Source organism: Dreissena polymorpha, chromosome 9 (genome assembly GCF_020536995.1).
Source record: "Dreissena polymorpha isolate Duluth1 chromosome 9, UMN_Dpol_1.0, whole genome shotgun sequence".
NCBI lineage: Eukaryota > Metazoa > Mollusca > Bivalvia > Myida > Dreissenidae > Dreissena > Dreissena polymorpha.
The window spans coordinates 65,188,372-65,210,068 of NC_068363.1; the positions used below are offsets into that span (position 1 = coordinate 65,188,372).

Sequence of the window (21,697 nt, forward strand, 5' to 3'; positions counted from 1 at the left end):
AATACATATAAACTAAAAAAGACGTGTGGGGGACAATTTTCAGCTGGAAAATATTTGAAATAGGGTAATTGATGATATCTCTACGTGGTCATTTCTGTTATTCTGTGCGATCTCTTGCTGATTAATGTTAATAGTTGTTTTACTAGTTGCCACCCAACTGTCAAAATACGAATGTGTTTTCTCAGGTATGTGTATACACATACCCGGTTTTCTCACCACTGCACGTGGTTTCGACCGATTTGTTTTGCACGTTTTCTACGGAGCACAGCGACGGCCACGCTTTCAAAATGGGTAGAAGGAATCGAAATATAAAATCAATTGGTTTGCCAATTTCTTTATATTCGTTTACAATTTTATATATCGTCTGCAATCTATTTCAATTTGAGATGGTTTAAAATTTGCAATTTGGTTGAGAGGTAAATAACAAAATTGTTAAGCCTTTGAAATGGAATTGTGACTCTTATTATCCACCATACCTGGATTTTTAAAATGTAGTTACGTTTTAGTTATTTTTAGAACTTTGTTTATGAAATTTATCCAAAAAAGGCAGTTGAATAAAAACTCATTTGTTGTTTTATGACAATATTTTTTTGTGAAATGTTGCTAACTTGACCTTGTATATGTATATAGCTTTGTATTTATTCAACTTAAGGTAGTGCATATCCTTCCTAACTTTAGATTGAGATTTTGTAAATAAGTGTAAAAATGTATTGGTTTTAAACCAAAATATGAATAAAGCACACAAATATTGAATGTCAAAAATGTGTTTGTTATTTTATCCGTCTTAAGCTTTTATATGATATATAGTTTGACCATATTGTACCACATTGAATGAAAAAAAAACCAAAGCGAAGTTTTAATGAATTTTATCCCCCCCCCCATGAACCTAAATGCAAAACAAAACAAGAGCACCGCCTTGCGGGTGCAGACCGCTCATCTATTTTCTTTTTAAAGGTGAAGGGACTCTCAATTTAAATCACAAAGGAGGGAGAGGTGGAGTATAGAGGGGTGTATAGTGTGGGGGTGTGGACATTTATTACATTATCTTCCAAAAATGCGAAAAAAAATGCAAAAAAAAGAAAAAAAAAAATCGGGGGGGGGATTCTTGGGTGCGATGGTTGAACGGTATTTCAAAAATAAAATAATAAAAATAAATATTTGTTGTTTTTTAACTGTTTCAAAAAAAAAACAATTGGGGGGTGGGGTGGGGGGTATAGTGTGAGGGTGGGGTGGTCATTTGTGAGATGATCTTAAAAAAAAATTAGGGGGGGGGGGAATCGGGGGGGAGGGCATGGGGGATGGTTTGGGTGGAGTCTGTTGTGGTATGTCAGGTAAAAGTAGTTTTGTCAAATTATCAATCAAATCTAATCATAAATAAAGAAGTTATGGCAATTTCAGCAAAATTTAATAATTTTACCTTGAGAGTCAAGGTCATTCAAAGGTCAAGGTAAAATTCAACTTGCCAGGTACAGTAACCTCATGATAGCATGAAAGTATTTGAAGTTTGAAAGCAATAGCCTTGATACTTTAGAAGTAAAGTGGATCGAAACACAAAATTTAACCATATATTCAGGTTACTAAGTCAAAAAAGGGCCATAATTCCGTAAAAATGACAACCAGAGTTATGCAACTTGTCCTTTTACTGTCCCCTTATGATAGTTCGCGAGTGTTCCAAGTATGAAAGCAATATCTATGATACTTTAGGGGTAAAGTGGACCAAAACACAAAAGTTTACCAATTTTTCAATTTTCTAAGTATAAAGGGCCCATAATTCCGTCCAAATGCCAGTCAGAGTTACATAACTTTGCCTGCACAGTCCCCTTATGATAGTTAATAAGTGTTGCAAGTATGAAAGCAATAGCTTTGGTACTGTAGGAATAAAGTGGACCTAAACACAAAACTTAACCAAATTTTCAATTTTCTAAGTATAAAAAGGGCACATAATTCTGTCAAAATGCCAGTAAGAGTTACATAACTTTGCCTGCACAGTCCCCTTATGATAGTTAGTAAGTGGTGCAAGTATGAAAGCAATAGCTTTAATACTTAGGGAATAAAATGGACCTAAACACAAAACTTAACCAAAATTTTCAATTTTCTAAGTATAAAAAGGGCACATAATTCTGTCAAAATGCACGCCAGAGTTATCTAACTTTGCCTGCCCAGTCCCCTCATGATAGTTAGTAAGTGTACAAAGTTTGAATGCAATAGAATTGATACTTTCTGAGAAAAGTGGACCTAAACGCAAAACTTAACCGGACGCCAACGCCAACGCCGACACCGACGCCAAGGTGATGACAATAGCTCATAATTTTTTTTTCAAAAAATAGATGAGCTAATAATGCATTTCCGGTTATGGCTACTGGCTAGCGGCGTTTTGAAGTGAGCTGTTCGAAAAATGTGTTTTTATGTGGTGTATAACTGTGCTATTCGGATAGTGATGTTACGGGACACTAGTAGCAGTTGTATAGTATGTATACCATTTATTGAAGAGTGAAAAAATGTTTTAAAAATTGACTTACTTGACGTTTTCCTAAAAAAAAAAATAGCCGCGCTACGCATCTCTCGATAAACATTATTAATATACCACGTTTAACCCGTGGAAGTTTATCGGCAGACCTGTCACGCTTGATCAGGTTTTGAAGTATACTGTGGCAAATAGTTAAGCACATGAACGCGTAGTTAGCTTAGCAAAAAATGAGTAAAACAAAAACCACTGGAAAATCAGAGTCGAAAAAGCGCGATGCGTCTTCCCCGCTAAATCAGGCTGACTGAAGAAGGTCCGAACATTTTCGTTAGAATCGATACCGGATGAAGATCATCTTAACATGTCGGACCAACCAAGCCACCAAAACATTATAAACCTCAGCAACGAAGACATAACTCGAATAAGCGACATACTGAAGCAACCATTCGACTTACAAATATCTGACATAGTATCCAGCATAGCAAGTGGCGTTCTCGGCGGCCTTAATACAGAAATAGCTGTTATTAAGTCCGAAAACCTAACACTACGTAACCAGGTAAATCAACTGGAATCCAAAGTTGCAGACATGAACGCACTCATTGATCGCCAAAACCAGTACAGCCACCGCAACTGTCTGCGCTTATCGGGTGTGTCAGAGACCCAAGGCGAAAACACCGACACAACTGTCACAAAGATCCTCTCCGCCATAGGCGCAAACATCAGTATCGATGAAATCGATCGCAGCCACAGACTTGGAAAACCTCGGAAGTCTCCATCATCAATCCAGAAATCCCCTTCCACGTGACATTATTATCAAGTTTATGAGCTACCGAGCCCGGCAGAAGGTCTACATGCTTCGTTATAAACTAAAAACAGCTGGTTACGCCGAGTCGTACTTGAATGAGGATCTGACAAAAACCAGAGATGAACTGCTCTTTAAAGCCCGAAACTTTTTTAAACTTGGCAAGGTCGACGGCGTCTTGACTTCAGACGGCACCATTCTCATCCAGGACAAATCCCAGACAATCACCAGACTCGAATCACAATATGATTGCGACAACTTTACACAAAAATTAAAATAACTTTATTTTGACCAGTATAGGCGACCTCTAAACGTCGGATATTGACTGTACTCGAAACCATGGAAAACTCGTGCGCCTATGTGTAATGTTCCCAAGGCTTGTACTGTTATCTTTGTGGTTTAAACCTTTTCATGTAGATCTGTGTGTAAGGACCTGATTATTGAGCATTTTAACTATTAATGATACCTTTTTTGCTTTATAAATGCAGTTGCTACGTTTATTGTTCGACGTACACATCATCTATGATGTGTGCATATCCTCATATATATTTTTTTTTGCTCTTACGTATTTTCCCCGTGAACTATCTCATCCGGCACTTACTATTTAAGCGCCTAATTATTTTTCGACGGATTGCAATAGTCATTTACAACGCACACATCATATACGATGTCTACTTCCATAATATTCTTGTTGTCTAGTGCATCACATTTGTTTACACGTTAAGGATTCGTACTGTTTTACTGATATAGCGTCACTTTGTTTCCAAATAAATTTCTTCGGATAGCAAAACTCCCAAAACAGCTCCCATGATCTGCTTTTTTTATTTTTGTTACTTATTCCTTTCTCAGCTTTCATTTCTCTCACATATTTTATTTCTCTCGCACCTTTCATCTCTCTCTTTAGCCATCGGACACAAAATCGCTCATCAATTTTCATGTGGGCTAAACTACAAATACCAGCATCTGAAACAAACCATGTGACGGCGATTTTTCGAAAATGCGTCAGTCAATATCCGCCGTGATGGACTTAACACAAATTATCTTTTGCCAATCGTCGTCAACAATGTCAACACGATAAAAAAAGCACGTCAAAGTCTCTTAATATATTCATTTTTCTTCTTATCTTAATTATTTAAGGAGACATCCATCCCATCCCTGGACCCGGTAACAGCTCAGTCTCTTCTGACTCTGACTCTAATGTATCATCCTATATAAACCTTCTAAACAGCGGCCTTAGTATAATGCATCTGAACATTCAAAGCCTAAAACCCAAGCTGGATTATTTAGAAATTGAAGCTCAAGCATACGATGTTCTTGTGTTTACAGAGACATGGCTCAACGCTTCAATCTCAAATCACGACTTAAACATACGAAACTTTTCACCACCAGTCCGTTGCGACAGGGAAAATCGATTAGGGGGCGGGGTTGCAATTTACGTAAAAGACGGTATTCAATACCACGAACGATATGACCTGAAAATAAACGGTCTAGAGGCAGTATGGCTAGAACTATCTATAAACAAACGTAAACTATTGATAGGTGGAATATACCGCCCTCCAAATTCCAATTACAGCCACTGGGATCTTCTCGAACAAAGTTTTGATCAAGCTTTTACTGCATCATATGACAACGTGCTAGTAACTGGTGACTTCAATATCAATATAAAAGGCAATGAATCTAATAAAATGACTCGACTTATCCAATCATATAACGCAAAACAGCTAATCTCATCCGATACTCACTTCACTGAAAATTCCAGCTCACTTATCGATCTGATATTTGTGAAAAATACATCACACATAATCGCCAGCTTTGTAGCAGACCCATTTATTCCTGACCTTATACGGTTCCACTGTCCTGTTGTTGCTATCCTCAAATTTGACAAACCGAATCCTACCACGCTCAAACGTCGCATTTGGCTTTACGATAAGGGTAACTGCATTTGGCTTTACGATAAGGGTAACTACACTGCATTTAGAGAAAACTTAAAGCTAGTAGATTGGTCAGATGTAATCGCTAGTAATAACCTTGAGAATGTTGCTGACATTAACTCTGAAACTATTATTAAAGCTGCCGCTGAAACAACTATCCGACCAAATGAAATACCATGGCTTAATAATAATATCCGTTAACTCATTAGAAAACGAAACAGACTCCATAACAAAGCCAAGACATTAAACACAGCCACAGCTTGGGCTATCTTCAGACAATTCAGAAATCAAGTAACAAAGGCAATACAAAAGTCTAAATTTGATCACACACAAAAACTGATAAAACAAAGAAATACAAACAACTCAACTTCAAAATCATGGTTCAAATTAGCGAAACTATTAACACAGCAAAATAACAAATCAAATATTATACCTACACTCATTCATAATAATGTTGAAGCCTCTTCTGACGAAGCTAAGTGTGAACTTCTAAATGATTACTTCTGCCCATCATCATTTGTCGATGACACAATCCATCCCCTACCATCTTTACACAACATAGCTAACCATAGCCTTTCAAATATTTTTATATCGCCTCAGGACGTCATTGATGCAATTCATTCCATGGATCCATCCAAAGCTAGTGGACCTGATCTACTAAGCCCAAGACTCCTACGCGAAGGCTGTAACGAACTTGCTCAACCGCTTTCAAACTATTTCAATTGTCTTCTAAACGCATCCATATTTCCACCATCGTGGAAGCTGGCAAATGTAACACCGATCTATAAGAAACTCGATCCTTCTGACCCAGCAAACTATCGACCAATATCTCTTCTAAGCTGCGTTGGAAAACGTATGGACCGTTGTGTACACAAACATTTTTACAATTTTCTTACCTCCAATAAGCTTCTGACTGCTTATCAATCCGGTTTTATCAAAGGTGACTCCACTACGAACCAACTTACTTATATCTACAATGATATCTGCAAAGCTATGGACACTGGCAAGGAAGTACGAGCAGTCTTTTGCGACATTTCCAAAGCATTCAACAGAGTTTGGCACCGTGGACTACTTTTAAAGCTTTCATCGTTGGGCATCAAACACGAACTTCTAAACTGGTTCAAATCCTATCTCTCTCACCGCAAACAACGCTCTATGCGAACTCTGCTTCCTCATGGTCAAACATCTCAGCAGGTGTTCCCCAAGGTTCCATCCTCGGGCCTCTGCTTTTTCTTGTTTATATAAATGATATAATTGACGATATTAATTCAGAAATACGACTATTTGCTGATGATACAAGTCTGTAAATAATCGTCGAAACGCCCACATTAGCAGCACAGAATCTTAACAATGATCTAGAGTCCATTCATGCTTGGTCCATGTCCTGGCTTGTCTCATATAATCCCGCTAAAACCGAATCAATTATATTTTCCAGAAAACGAAACAAACCCATACATCCAACACTCTATTTTGACAATGTACCAGTAACGACAGTCGAACAACATAAACACCTTGGCTTTACTTTGTCAAACGACGCCCGATGGGCATCACATATATCTGCATCTATAAACAAAGCCTTGCAACGTATCGGCATTATGAGGTCTCTGAAAAACGTATTGTCCAGTTCCAACTTCGAAAAAATGTATGTTCATTTTATCGGACCGCTGCTCGAATATGGAGACGCAGTCTGGAGTAACTGTTCCAACGAATTAATTGCAGAATTAGAAGCTGTTCAAAATGAGGCAGCACAAATATGCACCGGCGCCACTAAATTTTGTAATATTAACTCCCTGTTAACCGATCTTAAATGGGAAACCCTTTCAAAAAGGAGACAGAAACACAGGCTCATTCTCTTCTACAAAATGAAACACAGATTATGTCCAGAATACCTCTCAAATCCCATTCCACTCCAACCTCAAAACCGCTTTGACCTTAGAAATAACGACTCAGTACATCTTATTCACGCAAGAAGTGAATCATATCGATGTTCATTTCTCCCAACAGCTATACGTGAGTGGAATGCCCTTACGCCTGACTTACAACAATCACCCACGTTGTCCTCTTTTAAATCTTATCTTTGCAGGTACCAAACAAAGTCGTCTGAATAATTCAACATGGATTCAAGAGTTGGTCAAATCCTACACGCAAGATTAAGACTTGAATGCAGTTCCCTAAATAATGACATATTCCGAAGATCACTAGTAGAAAGTTCTATTTGCTTATGTGGAGAAATTGAAAATGCAAATCATTTCCTTCTACATTGTCATCACCATCAACATCTCCGGAACAACCTGTTTGGAGATATCTAATGCCCTCTTACAACAAACAACTTACTCTTCGGATGCGAATACCTCAACCCTGAGCAAAACAAAACAATAATTCTCAGGGTTCAACGATATATAGTGTTGTCAAAACGCTTCTCATAAATAACTGGTAACATCCCACCATATTTGATGTCGAGTGTCCTTTCTTATTGTCCTTCGTCCTCCCACTCTGTCATAACTCTCCTTAGCTCTATCTTTCATACATCTAAAAAAACACTTCACCTCGCTCACACTCAATGTTAAAACGTTTTATCAATTGCCTTAACTGGCTACATGTGCTAACTCCTTAAACGCTGTAAGAATATATATGTAGAAGAATTCATATAAGTTTCCAGTAACTTGTTTCTAATCCATTATTGTACGAATGTATTTCACATGTCATGCTCAAATTGTCATTATATTAATAAATACTGTTTAAACCAAACAAAATAAAATCAACATTGACAAAAAATGATATTGGCGCTCGGAAAGAGCTTGCCCCCGTATTAATGCTCTGTTACAATTTAACACTTATTTAAGTAAGTAAGACATGGACCACTTCGTTAACTTTTGAGTTGTTTGATAAACGTTGACTTAAAACGACTTTTTCACATATTTTTGTATATTTGGAAAAACTATTTGTATATGTTAACTACTAAATATATAATATTTGAAACCTTCTTATACATTTAAATCGCAAAATAACAAATTTAATGAAACAAAATTGCATTCATCGGAGTTTGAACCTTTGACCATAGGTAGCGGATTCCAAGGCAATGTCAATGGTCCATAAGAGCGTGCATTCTACCTACTGTGCAATTTTCCGGAAGATCGGCGATTATCAGGATCATACCGGCGATTATACGAAAAATTACGAGTAATTTGGCTCCTGGCTTCATATAAATGAACTTGCTTACAAATACAAATTGCAAATCATATTTCATTATAAGCAAATACAAGATAAGTATTGATGCAAAGCATCAAAGGGCGTCGAGGATTTCAGTGTAAAAGGCACTCAATGAAGTTACATGGAACGATTATATTTTCTACTGTAAATATTAATATATTGGCCGATTATTTTAAACAAAATAGAAAAAGATACTGGTATCGACATTATTTATGATGTTGTGTTATAACCCCCAAATAACGATTATCTATGATTTTGTGTTGTAACCCCCAAATATTTCATAGTTCATTTTATTTACATTGGTTTCCTTTTTTTACTAGCATCCGTGTGCAGTTTTCATTAATGGAACAGAACGGTGTAGGTTTTAAAAAATCGGTTTCATCTTGTAAGCGTACTTTCATATTTTTCTCAACTTCAAGCGGAGATGATTCTGAAGTTATTCTTACGTTGCTCATTTACGAAAGGGGCTGAGTACTCATTGATATGAAAACACTGTACATGTTTGAAAAAAATAGAATGAAAACTGTAAATTACATATAGAAGCTGCATTGTACAATACTTTGAAATTTAGTCAAAGATCATAAGATCATAAGAGTGTGGGTCCTCATTGATAAAAAAACTGTGCAAGTTTGGGAACAATCGGATGAAAATTTCGGACTTCGAACAACGATTTCAACGATTTCAAAATTTCTCAAATTATAAGGAAGATAACTATGGACGTAATGGTCGGATAATGCTAAAGGGCCCATACTACCTGGATAGTAGTAATACGTGTGGTTCTCAAAAAAAACTCCAGAAAGTTTCGCGCATTTGACCAGTCCCCGTGATCTTTTCCCTGTGATCAGTTGTTGATCAGTTTTTAATTAAAACAATTAGCTTTGCATTATTGGCAATAAATATTTAATAAATGTAATCGGCACAAATGCAGTACTTATTTACACTAATTTACACTCAAAAAATCACCACTATGCAAGATATTCTTAAAACAAAAATATATACATTGATCCGTAAAATAACTTCTCCCCCCATAAGCGAAAACAAATGCATTACATACTAGTCACCGCTCTCCAGAGCGACGCCAATAATCTCCCATTTGCAAGCCATCATGTGTTTAAATGTAACAAAGTACTAGAAAGTCGATGTAATGCACTGCTTAGCTGAAGTAAAAAAACACACACATAACAGTATCAAATACGCGTTAGCTTGCTGTTATTTACGCAAACATGATTATCCTTAATACAATTATTCACCTAAAAGTAAGCAGTTGCAATAGTAAGTATCTAAGCTCGAATCGACAGTTGTATACATACACGTGTCGCGGTTTGCGAATGCATGTAAAATAAAAACGCAATACTGTTTATGAAACTTGAAACGGATGTTTCATTAAAAATGCAAATGTTATCTTCATGAACTAATCAGTCATTTGTACGAAGGAAATAGACACTTAACTGAAAATAACATAAATTAAATTCATGAAAATAATTTTTTACTTTAAATTCTCTTCCATAATGGCCTTCAATATATTTTACTACGTATATCTACATATAAAAGTGTGTTTTGCCTACGCGAAAGCAGTTTCTGTTATATAGAGGGCTTTCGAATAATATTAACGCCAACGTGAAATAAAGTTGATAAAAAAGATATATTGTCTTACTACAGTCGGAAAATTTAAATGAATGAATCTGTTTAACGAATGAATGAAAGTGGATCTGCGACATTTCATGTAAAGATAGAAATGTCAACGTATTACAAATGAGCCGTGCTCTGTGAAAAGGGGGTTAAATTCATGCGCGTAAAGTGTCGTCACAGATTATCATATGCAGTCCACACAGGCTAATTATTGACATTACTTTCTGCTTTTATGATATTTTATGTTTAAAGACAGTCTCTTCTTAGCAAAAATCAAGGCGGAAAGTGTCGTCCCTGATTAGCCTATGCGAGCTGCACAGACTAATCTGGGACGACACTTTACGCACATGCATTTAACCCCTTTTTCACAGAGTACGGCCAAATGTATTCTACTTTAGGAATTACAATGTTTATGGACTCGTTTAAATTTAAACTAAAAATGTATAATCTTAATTTGTTCAATACACTAAGGATTATGTAATAGGGGAGGTTAGTCGACATAACTTTTGTATCTTTTTTACCATACTTATGAAGTTTCCAAGTTAATAAGGATATTCAGAGACAGAAATGTAACAAGGCTAAATTCTTTATTCATATTTGAAATTTGTAAACGATGAATTCTCACGTCCCTTTTCAGAATTGCGATAAAACCAAATGTACCATTTAACTGATAAGAAAGTGCGTCACATCTGAATAGAGACACTGACTACCAACACGATTTTGGAAGCCCAATTTAGACGTAAGTACCTTCCCACAATAAACGCATCACTATTTTACTTAAAGCCGCAAATGAAATTCTCCGAAATGTTGGTAAAATACATGCACCATTACCAAGAGCGAGTATGGTATAGTTGCCACCCTTCATAAAACCAATCGAGAACGAGGCTGACGATGCAATGGCTCCTCTGTTTGTCGTTCAACGTTTCTTATTTAAAGAAACATAATTTGCATCATTTGGAAAGTTTTTTCATAGATCTATTAAGTTTACAATATAAGCTTTATGTTAACAACATATTCACTTTTTGTAAATAAACTATGATTGACATTCTGATTTGTTAGCGGATAAAAAACAAATCATTATATCAGCATTGTTCGGTTGTCATTTTCGATAAATAGCTTTTATTTAAAGAGACAAGGAATGCATTAAGTTAACTATACTTATTGAGATGGACAATAGAGGGAAACCTAATTTTGTGTTGCGTACTATTAATGGACAAATAATTAATTCGTATATAACCATAAATAACATCAAAATTTGCGATCCTGACACAAACAAATAATCCCTTTTACGTCATTATTGTCGAACTTGATAAACTCAAATATAAGTTCAGGCCGATCTGTCCCTTCTGATCTGATCTGATGCAAAGTAGTGACGCGTTAAAAGTTTATTTTAAACTGATTTTAAAATTACAAAAAAAATCTTGCTTGCGAGTTCGGCACTTATATTATATGATGAGCGTGTACACTGTCCGTTCTATAGGACAAATGTATCACCTTTACGTGCAAAAGACAGCATGGATCGCCCGTTTTGACTGTTTATTTTGTAATCGTTACCCGATCTTAGGAAGTACATATTTATGTATCGCCCGACCGTGCTTTTAACATTATTGATCATCCGTCCGTGCTGTAAAACGTACGTCTGTGCTTTAATGTAGATTTATCACCAAGTCGTGCTTAAAGTGGCCGTTCAACAGATGTTGGCATGTATTTAAGCTTGTCACTAACTGCTTTAAATGCTTTATATTGATAAATTTAAACATTTGAACTAAAAATCTCCAGTAAAAAAAATAAGAACACAATTTTAAAAAAGAAGAAAAAACGTTAACCTCCACAGGGCTCGAACCACTGATCCCTAGAGTCATGGCAGCTTGAAGTAATATTTCTCCCGATTTTCCCACTCGACCATCCACGCTCACGTCAATAGCGGAGGTATTTTTTAGCTATATAAGCAATCCTCGTAGTTTCCCAAAATATCGATTCGCGTCGAACGACGCTCTTATCTGTTGGACAGTTCCTTTAAAGCAGTATGTGTAGCCGGCCATTGTTAAAGGCAGGAAGTATGTATCGTCCGTCCGTGCTTAAAAGTTTAGTTGCACGTTAATACTTAAGGCTGTATAACTGCTCGTGTGCTTTAAGCAGCATTTATTACAAATGTAATCTTTTGTATTTATCCCCTCTCCGTGTAAAAGCAAAATTTTTAGTTCAGGCTTAAAAATGAATATCGAACTTCCATTTAAAATGCAATATGTATTGCTCATCAATACTGAAGAAAATAGTCATCTCCTAATCGTGCTTTTTAGACAGTTTGTGTCGCAGCTCCGTGTTTCCAGGAAGTCTTTTGTATCCTGCCATGCTTTCGGCAGTTATCAATCAATTTTGAATAGATAGTTACAGTTCAAGAACAACGGTACGAGATAAATCGCACTTCAATAAGCATTGTCCTCTGACAATGAAGATGCAGACCCGAGTAGTAAATACTTTCAGATGTGTCGACAAAAGCGAGTACTTGACAGCAAATGTTGCGTCATTTAATTTTTAACAACACTTTCTAGATGGTATACGTGAATACCTGTACGCACATCTTTAACAGTGGCGAGTTTGGCGCCCATGTGTACAGCTCCCTAGATAAATGATGGAAATTATTGATTGCTCGAGATTTTTCCGTGGGAAAAGCAATAATTAGATTTCTCTATCTTTAGAAAAAGAAACTGAGAAACGATTTATGAAATCACATCCTTCCAGGTATTTGCGTTAATCTTCATAAGCATAAATGTCATAAGTCTTATTTATAAGACGCGCAAAGAATTTAGAGATACTTTTTATATGAGCTTAATTCTTCGGAACTCCAAATATTACCAATATAATTAGTACCGGTAGCTTAATATTTGAGAGCGTCAACAAGTATTGGACTAAAATTTAATTTGTTACTTAGTGCAGGCAAAACGTGTACTATAGCTTAAGATTTTGCTAAAATCTAGTCAAATTCCTCCTTGTGATTTCTGAAAATTTAACTGTATTCCAATTTGTTTATTTGATTCATTATTGCAAAAAAATGTTGGTTTCCGAAGATGATTAACCCATTTATGCCTAGCGTCTAGAAAAAAGGCCTTTGCAAACAGCGTAGACCCAGATGAGACGCCGCATGATCATCAGGGTCTGCGCTGTTTGCTTAAAGGAATTTCTGTAAGAAATATTATAAATACCGTATAGAAATAAATATACTAGACATCCCTAATTTTGGAAATAAATTGATCCAATTTAGAAGGAAGTGATAGTACACTAGGCATTAATGGGTTAATTATAAATATGGATATACATACTTGTATCAACTAGTTATCCGTTGTCAGGTAAATTAAATTGCGTTGCGTTGTCCTTTAGGCTTTACTATGAAATATATATATATCCTTTCTATATATGTCTTGTAAGACAAATTGTCGATAAAAACCGTGCACGTTTCCATGACAATATATCACATTTGTCTGAATTGCGATATCTCCTAAATAATAAAACATGAGAACAGATTACAGTCCTATCGTGTTTCAAACAACTGTGTGAGAATATAATTTTTCTTTCCAAGCAAGTATTGATTAAGAGTTAATAAACTGCGCTGTATAGGACTACAACCTGTGGATAGTGCTTGTCTTTAATTCAATGCCAACGTTTTCGGAACAATTCCATCGATTTTCGGCTGTTTATCAATAATTTAAACTAATACCTTGTAAGAACAGCTTGCTTGAAAACATAGTGCATCATCACTATAAATGTACACACCACAACCAGATAATACCACCGGGACAAATGTCAGCTTTGCAATCTCAACGTTGCTATGGCAAACATATTCCAATAGACACTCGGGAATAAGTCGCTGAATTCAAAAATCAGACAAGGTGCGTGGCAACGTATATAATAAAAGGCAATCGATCAAGCATCAGGCGCAGTCAACTCTGATCACTATATTGGCTGCAGAGGCAGTGTCGTCTTACCAGACATTTAAAATCCATTCACTGTGACGGTGCTTTCTATTATATATATTTGCATTAAATACGTGTTAATAACAACCAAAGAATAGAAAAGAATAAGTGAGTGAGGGAGGGAAGGAGGGAGTGAGGAAGTGAGTGAGTGAGTAAGGGAGTGAGTGAGTGAGTGAGTAAGGGACTGAGTGATTGAGTGAGTGAGGAGGGAGGGAGGGCGGGGAGGGAGGGTGGGGAGGGAGAGAGGAGGAGGGAGCTTTCTTTTTCTGGGGGGCGGAGGTGTTCTTCGGGGGGGGATTTCTTTTTTCTTTAGGCGGGATTTCTCTTTCATCTTTTTTCTTCGGAGCTCTTCTTTCTTTCTTTCGGGAGGGAGGAGGGAGGGGGGAGGGGGGAGGGCCGGGGCATCGGCAGGAGCGCATGGAGCGAGGGAGGGAGCGAGGGAGGGGCGAGGGAGAGAGGGAAGTTCGTCTTGCAAAGGCGGTCCGTTTTTCTTTTTATTAGCAAGCAACACAATGTGCGAATTACCAATTTCCACATGAGCATAAACGGAGATTATCATTTATTAAAGGGGAATTTTCACGTTTTGTTCAATTGAAAAAAATATATATATCATGTTTCAGGTTCGCAAATTCTCGTTGTAGTTATGATATTTGTGAGGCAATAGTAATACTGAACATTAACCATGCTTTAAAATATCCATTGTAGGCATCTTTTGTCGATTTAAAAACCTGAAAATTATAGAGCGTTGCAACGCGAAACGAATGAATAATTTGGACAGTTCTGTTGTTACCGTTATATCTTGGGTTGTAACGAGGATTGCTTAAATAAATTATAAAATACATCACTCACAGAATGCGCACGGATTACAATGTTTACATTTATAAATATAAAGCATTTAATGACAAACATCAATACATGCCAAAATGTGTGAAAAGGCCCCTTTAAATAATAAAAACACTTTTAAACAATTACCTTGGACATCAAAGTAACAAAGGTGTACACATTATTTGTAACAATATCCAAAGATAAATGTATACAATGAATACAGCGCAGACATATAACACACCCCTTGTCACATAATGATAGGAAATTAGGTGAAATATTTGGGTTTTCTTTATGTAAGAAATATTGACAAGTTTATCAATGACGAGTATACATGACAGTCAAAAGATTAAATATTTAGATCTGATGTATGTTTAACAACAAAAAGGGAACGATGCTGTTGACACAAGGCTTAGGCTGTATTTGCATTATTTATTTGTATCACAATGCTGATTAGCGTGTACATACTTGAATAGTGAACTCTCCAGTCCTAGGTTGTAATTCAACCAACCAGCAATAAGCGCGCATAGAATCGACCAATCAAAAATGTTATAGAAATTTTATTATTGTATGTTTATGTGTAGTTCGATAGAACGAGATGTTTGGTGTGGAAACGAAGGGAAATAGCATTTAGACCTAGAGGTGAACAGGTGGAAAAAGATACAATCATGTAGCAATCACAACTTATTTGTACAACTGAAAATATTAGTTATATCAGACATTAAACTGGATTAGAAACTGATATATGGTGTTATTGAATATTTTATCCTACATTATGCAGAGAAACCAACATTATTAGAGAGGGACGGACTTGTCCCATGCGCGGCACGGGAAAATGGTAATTAATGCAAATCTCGTCATCATGGCAATACGCGCATGACGAGATATCAAATGATAGACTACACACCAGTAATTTAAGAGTAATGAACATTGTTATAACTATGTGTCGTACATGAACTATGAACGATTACGTGACACCCTAACAAACAATACACCAATGTTTATGTTAAACGACATAAAAATAAAAGAACTAAACAACAAAGCAGTGAGGCATAGACTTTCGAATATTTGAACTAAAATGATCGTACATATTTGTAACTCAGTGTCTCAATCTAGCTGATCATAGTATAACGTCATTAATTTATGAACATATATTTAAACAAAACAACTTGGCAAAGGTGGTGTGCATCTTTAGAAGAAATGCTTCTCGAAAAGAAGAAAAAATCATTTCTTACCAATGAAAATTTCACAACTTAAACTAAACATGTACATATATTTAAGTACATGTACTTCGTCTGGTAAAAAACTTTGTCCAGTATTGATGGTTTTTCTAATAATTTGTTAAAAGTGGTATGCATAATGGGTCGGGTAGTCGCGTGCAAGTCAGAGGTCCTTTATTAGAGGTCAATTATGGGTCGGGTTGTCGCGTGTAAGTCAGAGGTCTTTCATTATAAGCCCATTATGGGTCGGGGTGTCGCGTGTATGTCAGAGGTACTTTATTATACCCCCGTCACACTAGGCCACGTCCCCACTACGTCCTCAAAAATATGCCAGGACGCAATGCGAACGTGTACAACGTGGCGACGACGCAGTAGACACGGCCTTGTGCGTGGTATGGTCTTCATGGACGTGAAGGACGTGGGTGAACTTTGAAAATGTTCAAAACTTACGTGGCGAGGACGTGGTCAAATCAGGACTTGGAAAGAATTTGGTAAGGTCGTAGTAATGACGTAGCTAAAACCTAGTAAGAACCTCATTGACGCAATACACGCGTAGTGCAGACGTGGACGATTGTGTGACGTTCGCCTCACGTTGTCTTAAGATTGTCACTACGTTCTTGCTACGTCCATCGGGTTCTCACTACGACCCTTCCACGCTAGTGTTGCGACAATGATACGTCCCTACTACGTTTCAAAAGACCGCATTAGGTTCTACCGGTGCTTATCACGTCTAAGATACGTTTATAGCAGGCTCTAGCAACGTCCATGCCACGTTCTGGTGGTCGAGTATAAAAAAACTGGATTCATTTCTCTTACAATTCCATTTCAATAAAGAATGGACAACCAAAAACTTCTCCAGCATGTTGCTGTATTGGCTGGACAACAGGCTCTTCTCGATGGACATGTCGCACTATTGCTTGTGAGAAGGAGAAGGCGGAGAAGAAATAGAAGACAGTCCAGGTCTTGCTGGGTGCGGACTTTGCTGTCAGAAAAAAGAAGGCTGCAATTCGGCCATTATGATCGACTTATGGCAGAAATAAGAATGGAAGATCAGAAGTCAGTAGTCCCCCAAAAGCGTTCTCTACTACACGTATCCCTCTATAGTTGGTTATCAACTCTTGCTTCGAAAGTCCTCGGTGGGAGTATGGTTTCATCAGGTGGGTTCGTAGTACAAAAGCGTCATCACCCAAGATAAACTATGGCATGTCCTGAGCATCATTGGGTATTTGGTCTGGATCTGGGAATTTGATTTTCCAAACACTCCTTCATTTCGGACTCGTTGCATATCTGAGCGTCAGACATAGACCCGTATCCACCAATATCTGTCCACACAAACTTATAATCGGCGACCAACAACGCCAGAAGAACCATCGAAAAGAAGCCTTTGTAATTGTGAAACAATGATCCAGTGTTATTTGGGCATCTGATTGCCACATGTTTAGCATCACTTGCTCCGCAGGGGTGTGGCACATTCCACTTTGTCTGAAACTCTTCCGCAGGAGTGTGTCATTCGACTTGTGATGTTGGGCATGATATGACTTTGTCCTTATATTCGTCAACGATTTACCGGCATACTTTAGGAATAAATAGAGAATACTAGGTCGGTGCCGAATAAAGTAAAGTTTATTTTGCGAGGCTTAGAAAATCTGAACCACGAGCCTTGGCGAGTGGTTCAGATTTTCGTGCCGAGCAAAATAAACTTTGCTTTATTCGGCACCGACCAAGTATTCAATTTATCCCATTAATTTTCTTATTCGTAAATTATTTCTTTAAAAATAGAATAGGAAAATCGAGCTACACGGAAAATCCCAAAGTTATTTAAGCAAACATTGCTTTATTATTTTAATCGTGCCGAGCCTAATACATTACAAAAAGATCAGTAACTAACCTTTTTTTCTGTTTATCATACCTCTACGTACCCGATTTTTAAGAAATAATAAAAAAAACACTAAACAACTGCAGCTTTTAGCGTGAAAGAACATGCATTGTGTCGTATGACGTGTTAATAATGACGTCACGAGTACGCGCACTTAATATTTGTAAATAATGTTTTTTTTTGCTTTTTGAGTTGCTTTATGTGTTAAAAATATATTACATCTTGGTATCAAATTGTTTGTTTTGTTGAATCTGATTCGATTTTACTAAAAATGATCACTTTATAGTTGATTCCGAGTAATATGACCATTCTCCGCCGCGCGTGACAGCTATATTTCAGCACTGCCGAAATAGAGGAAAATTTATTTCACAGTTGTTTATTTCGACAATGCACGTCTGATGATGGGATAAACAAAGATACTGTTTTCCTAGCAACTCTAAAGGCGTACTGCAAGGACAGGTACTTGTCGCCAGATGCCAAGTGTCGTAACGTAATCGCAAGTTTAAGACCTAGATTCAGCGCTTTCCTGCAGGGGGTGTCTGGCTTCTGACATCTTGAACAAACTCGGTTGAGAAGCTCATCAAACATTTCAGGAGTGACTTCTGATCTTCCATTCTTATTTCTGCCATAAGTCGGTCATAATGGCCGAATTGCAGCCTTCTTTTGTTTACAGCAAAGTCCGTACCAAGCAAGAGCTGGGCTGTCTTCTATTTCTTCTCCGCCTTCTCCTTCTCACAAGCAATAGTGCGACATGTCCGTCGAGAAGAGCCTGTTGTCCAGCCAATACAGCAACATACTGGAGAAGTTATTGGTTGTCCATTCTATATTGAAATGGAAGTGGAATGGAAATGAATCCAGTTTTTTAATACTCGACCACCAGAACGTGGCATGGTCGTGGCTAGAGCCTGCTATAAACGTATCTTAGACGTGATAAGCACCGGTAGAACGTACAAAGAACCTAATGCGGTCTTTTGAAACGTAGTAGGGACGTATCATTGTCGCAACACTAGCGTTGAAGGGTCGTAGTGAGAACCCTATGGACGTAGCAAGAACGTAGTGACAATCTTAAGACAACGTGAGGCGAACGTCACACACTCGTCCACGTCTGCACTACGCGTGTATTGCGTCAATGAGGTTCTTACCAGGTTTTAGCTACGTCATTACTACGACCATACCAAGTTCTTACCACGTCCTGATTTTACCATGTCCTCGCCACGTAAGTTTTGAACATTTTCAATATTCACCCACGTCCTTCACGTCCATGAAGACCGTACCACGCGCAAAGCCGTGTCTACTGCGTCGGCGCTACGTTGTACACGTTCGCACTGCGTCATGGCATATTTTTGAGGACGTAGTGAGGACGTGGCCTAGTGTGACGGGGGTATTAGAGGCCAATTATGGGTCGGGGTGTCGCGTGTAAGCCAAAGGTCCTTTATTAGAGGCCAATTATGGGTCGGGGTGTCGCGTGTTAGTCAGAGGTCCTTTATTAGAGGCCAATTATGGGTCGAGGTGTCGCGTGTAAGTCAAAGGTCCTTTATTAGAGGCAAATTATGGGTCGGGGTGTCGCGTGTAAGTCAGAGGTCCTTTATTAGAGGCAAATTATGGGTCGGAATGTCGCGTGTAAGCCAAAGGTCCTTTATAAGAAGCCAATTATGGGTCAGGGTGTCGCGTGTAAGTCAGAGGTCCTTTATTAGAGGCAAATTATGGGTCGAGGTGTCGCGTGTAAGTCAAAGGTCCATTATTAGAGGCCATTTATGGGTCGGGGTGTCGCGTGTAAGTCAGAGGGCCTTTATTATAGGCCAGTTATGGGTCGGGGTGTCGCGTGTAAGTCAGAGGTCAAATATCCTAGGCCCAGACCGCAAATTCAAGGTCTAAAATAAGAAATTAACCCCTTAACGTTTGTCTGGGGCATAAATTGTTCAGGCTTGAACGGATTTTCAAATAGATGTGTATATATATGCCATATATTGGGCAATGGCATATTAGACACGGGAACCTTGTCCCAAGACCCTCGGTTAAGATCAGATTTTAAGTTGGAATGCCCGCTGACTTTCCATCATGATGGTTTGTTTACCATGACTTTCGCAAAGTTGACAAGCGTTTTGCAAAAAAGTGTCGCACTCAAGAACCAGATCAATTATTTCAATATTAAAGTAACAGTTATATGTCAAAAGTAGACATGGGCCATGCTCTGTGAAAAAGGGGTTAAATGTATGTGTGTAAAATGTCGTCCCGGATTAGCCTGGGAGTTCGCAAAGGCCAATCAGTGACGGCACTTTCCGTTTAAAATGGATTTTTGCTAACAAGAGACTTTCTTTAAACGAAAAATATCACAAAAGCTGAAAGTGTCTTCCCTAATTAGCCTGTGCGGACTGCTCGTGGACGACACTTTCGCACATGCTTTAAAATTGTGTTCACGCTTTTTAAGGACATTGGCAATATGAGTAAGTCAATTTAATTTTATTGTAAAATGTCATAGTAAAACAATTTAAATTAAAAAGTTTAAAAGACTGAACAATATTGTTCCCTTTATGGATATTCACAAATTAAAACGAAAGTTTTTTTACCGGTTTGAAATAAAATATGCAATCATAATTTGGGAAATACGTGAATAATTAAGCGTTTAAGATACGCCGTGAAGTTCTAATGCCTGAATAAATTGCGTTAGCTTTTACTTCTCAAGGTCCTTAATTCGAATCCCAGTGAAAGCAAAATAATGAAAACAAATATAATTAACAAGAGATTGCCAAGCAATATTGTCCCCTACTGGTGAAATTCCACCATTGTCAGTAAAAAAATAAAAATAAATTCATATTTGTTGCCATAGCATCCAGAATTCTTGACGTAGGAACGAAATTAAATGACGTGCATACTCTCCATATTTCCATCTATCCATGTTTCAAGTTTCATTAAAAAATATGAAGAACTTTTAAAGTTATCGCAGGATCCAGAAAAGTGTGACGGACTGACAGACTGACTGACACACGGTTTCACCGGTAGGGGACAATAAATATGGCAATACCATTTGTTGTGTAAATAACTACATCTATTTTTTTAATGCGTAAATCTTTGAACAAGCTCTTAAAGTCAGTAGCCATAGTGAGAGGTGACTTAATTCCGTCCTATCAGAAGTAGGGTAATACAAAGAAGGGTGAGTTAATTGTGAAAGGGGTCGCATGGCCTTAGCCTATTTTTGAATACTGAAAGAAAAGAATCATTAACTGAATACGGTTAACATTTAACAATAAAAATTACTTTACGACATTTCACGTTCCGTATACTGGCAATCGAGTGAATAAGACAAACGAATTTGTATATGCATGACCCGACACATGATTAAATTTAATAATTCAACTGGCTTCTTCTTCCGACACAGCACTCCTTCTTAACAGAAAATTTTGTGCCGACTTTGCACGATCAATTCCGTCATTCGTATCGATATTTGAAATTTCTGTTGTAAATAATTGAGAGCACGTGAGTATTGTCGAATGAGCCGTGTTCTGAGAAAACTGGGCATTATGCATGAGCGTAAAGTGTTGTCCCATATTAGCATGTGCAGTCGGCACAGGCTAATCTGGGACGACACTTTCCGCTTAAATACTAGATTTTCGGTAAAAGGGGACTTCCTTTAAACGAAAAATACCATTACCGACACTTTACGCACATGCATTTTGCCCAATTTTCACAGAACAAGACACAAATTGTTACACGATTAGTTTACTGTTATGATTAAACAGTGTATGAAGGCCACTTGTACAAAAAGACCTTGGTA

At 37.5% G+C, this 21,697-nt stretch overlaps 1 protein-coding gene across 2 annotated transcripts in view; it reads right to left on the reverse strand.

Annotated features, from left to right (window-relative positions):
* Positions 1–11,913, reverse strand: part of LOC127844473 (uncharacterized) — a 44,652-nt gene extending 32,739 nt beyond the window's left edge. Inside the window, exon 1 of one of the 2 annotated variants that reach the window (XM_052374720.1) lies at positions 11,863–11,913. In XM_052374720.1, the coding sequence (XP_052230680.1) occupies positions 11,863–11,898 (36 nt within the window). In that variant the 5' untranslated portion in view covers positions 11,899–11,913. Of the gene's footprint in view, positions 1–2,519; positions 2,579–11,862 lie in introns of those variants that run through there. The other variant, XM_052374719.1, reaches the window with a different exon arrangement.
* Positions 11,914–21,697: the final 9,784 nt, after the last annotated feature.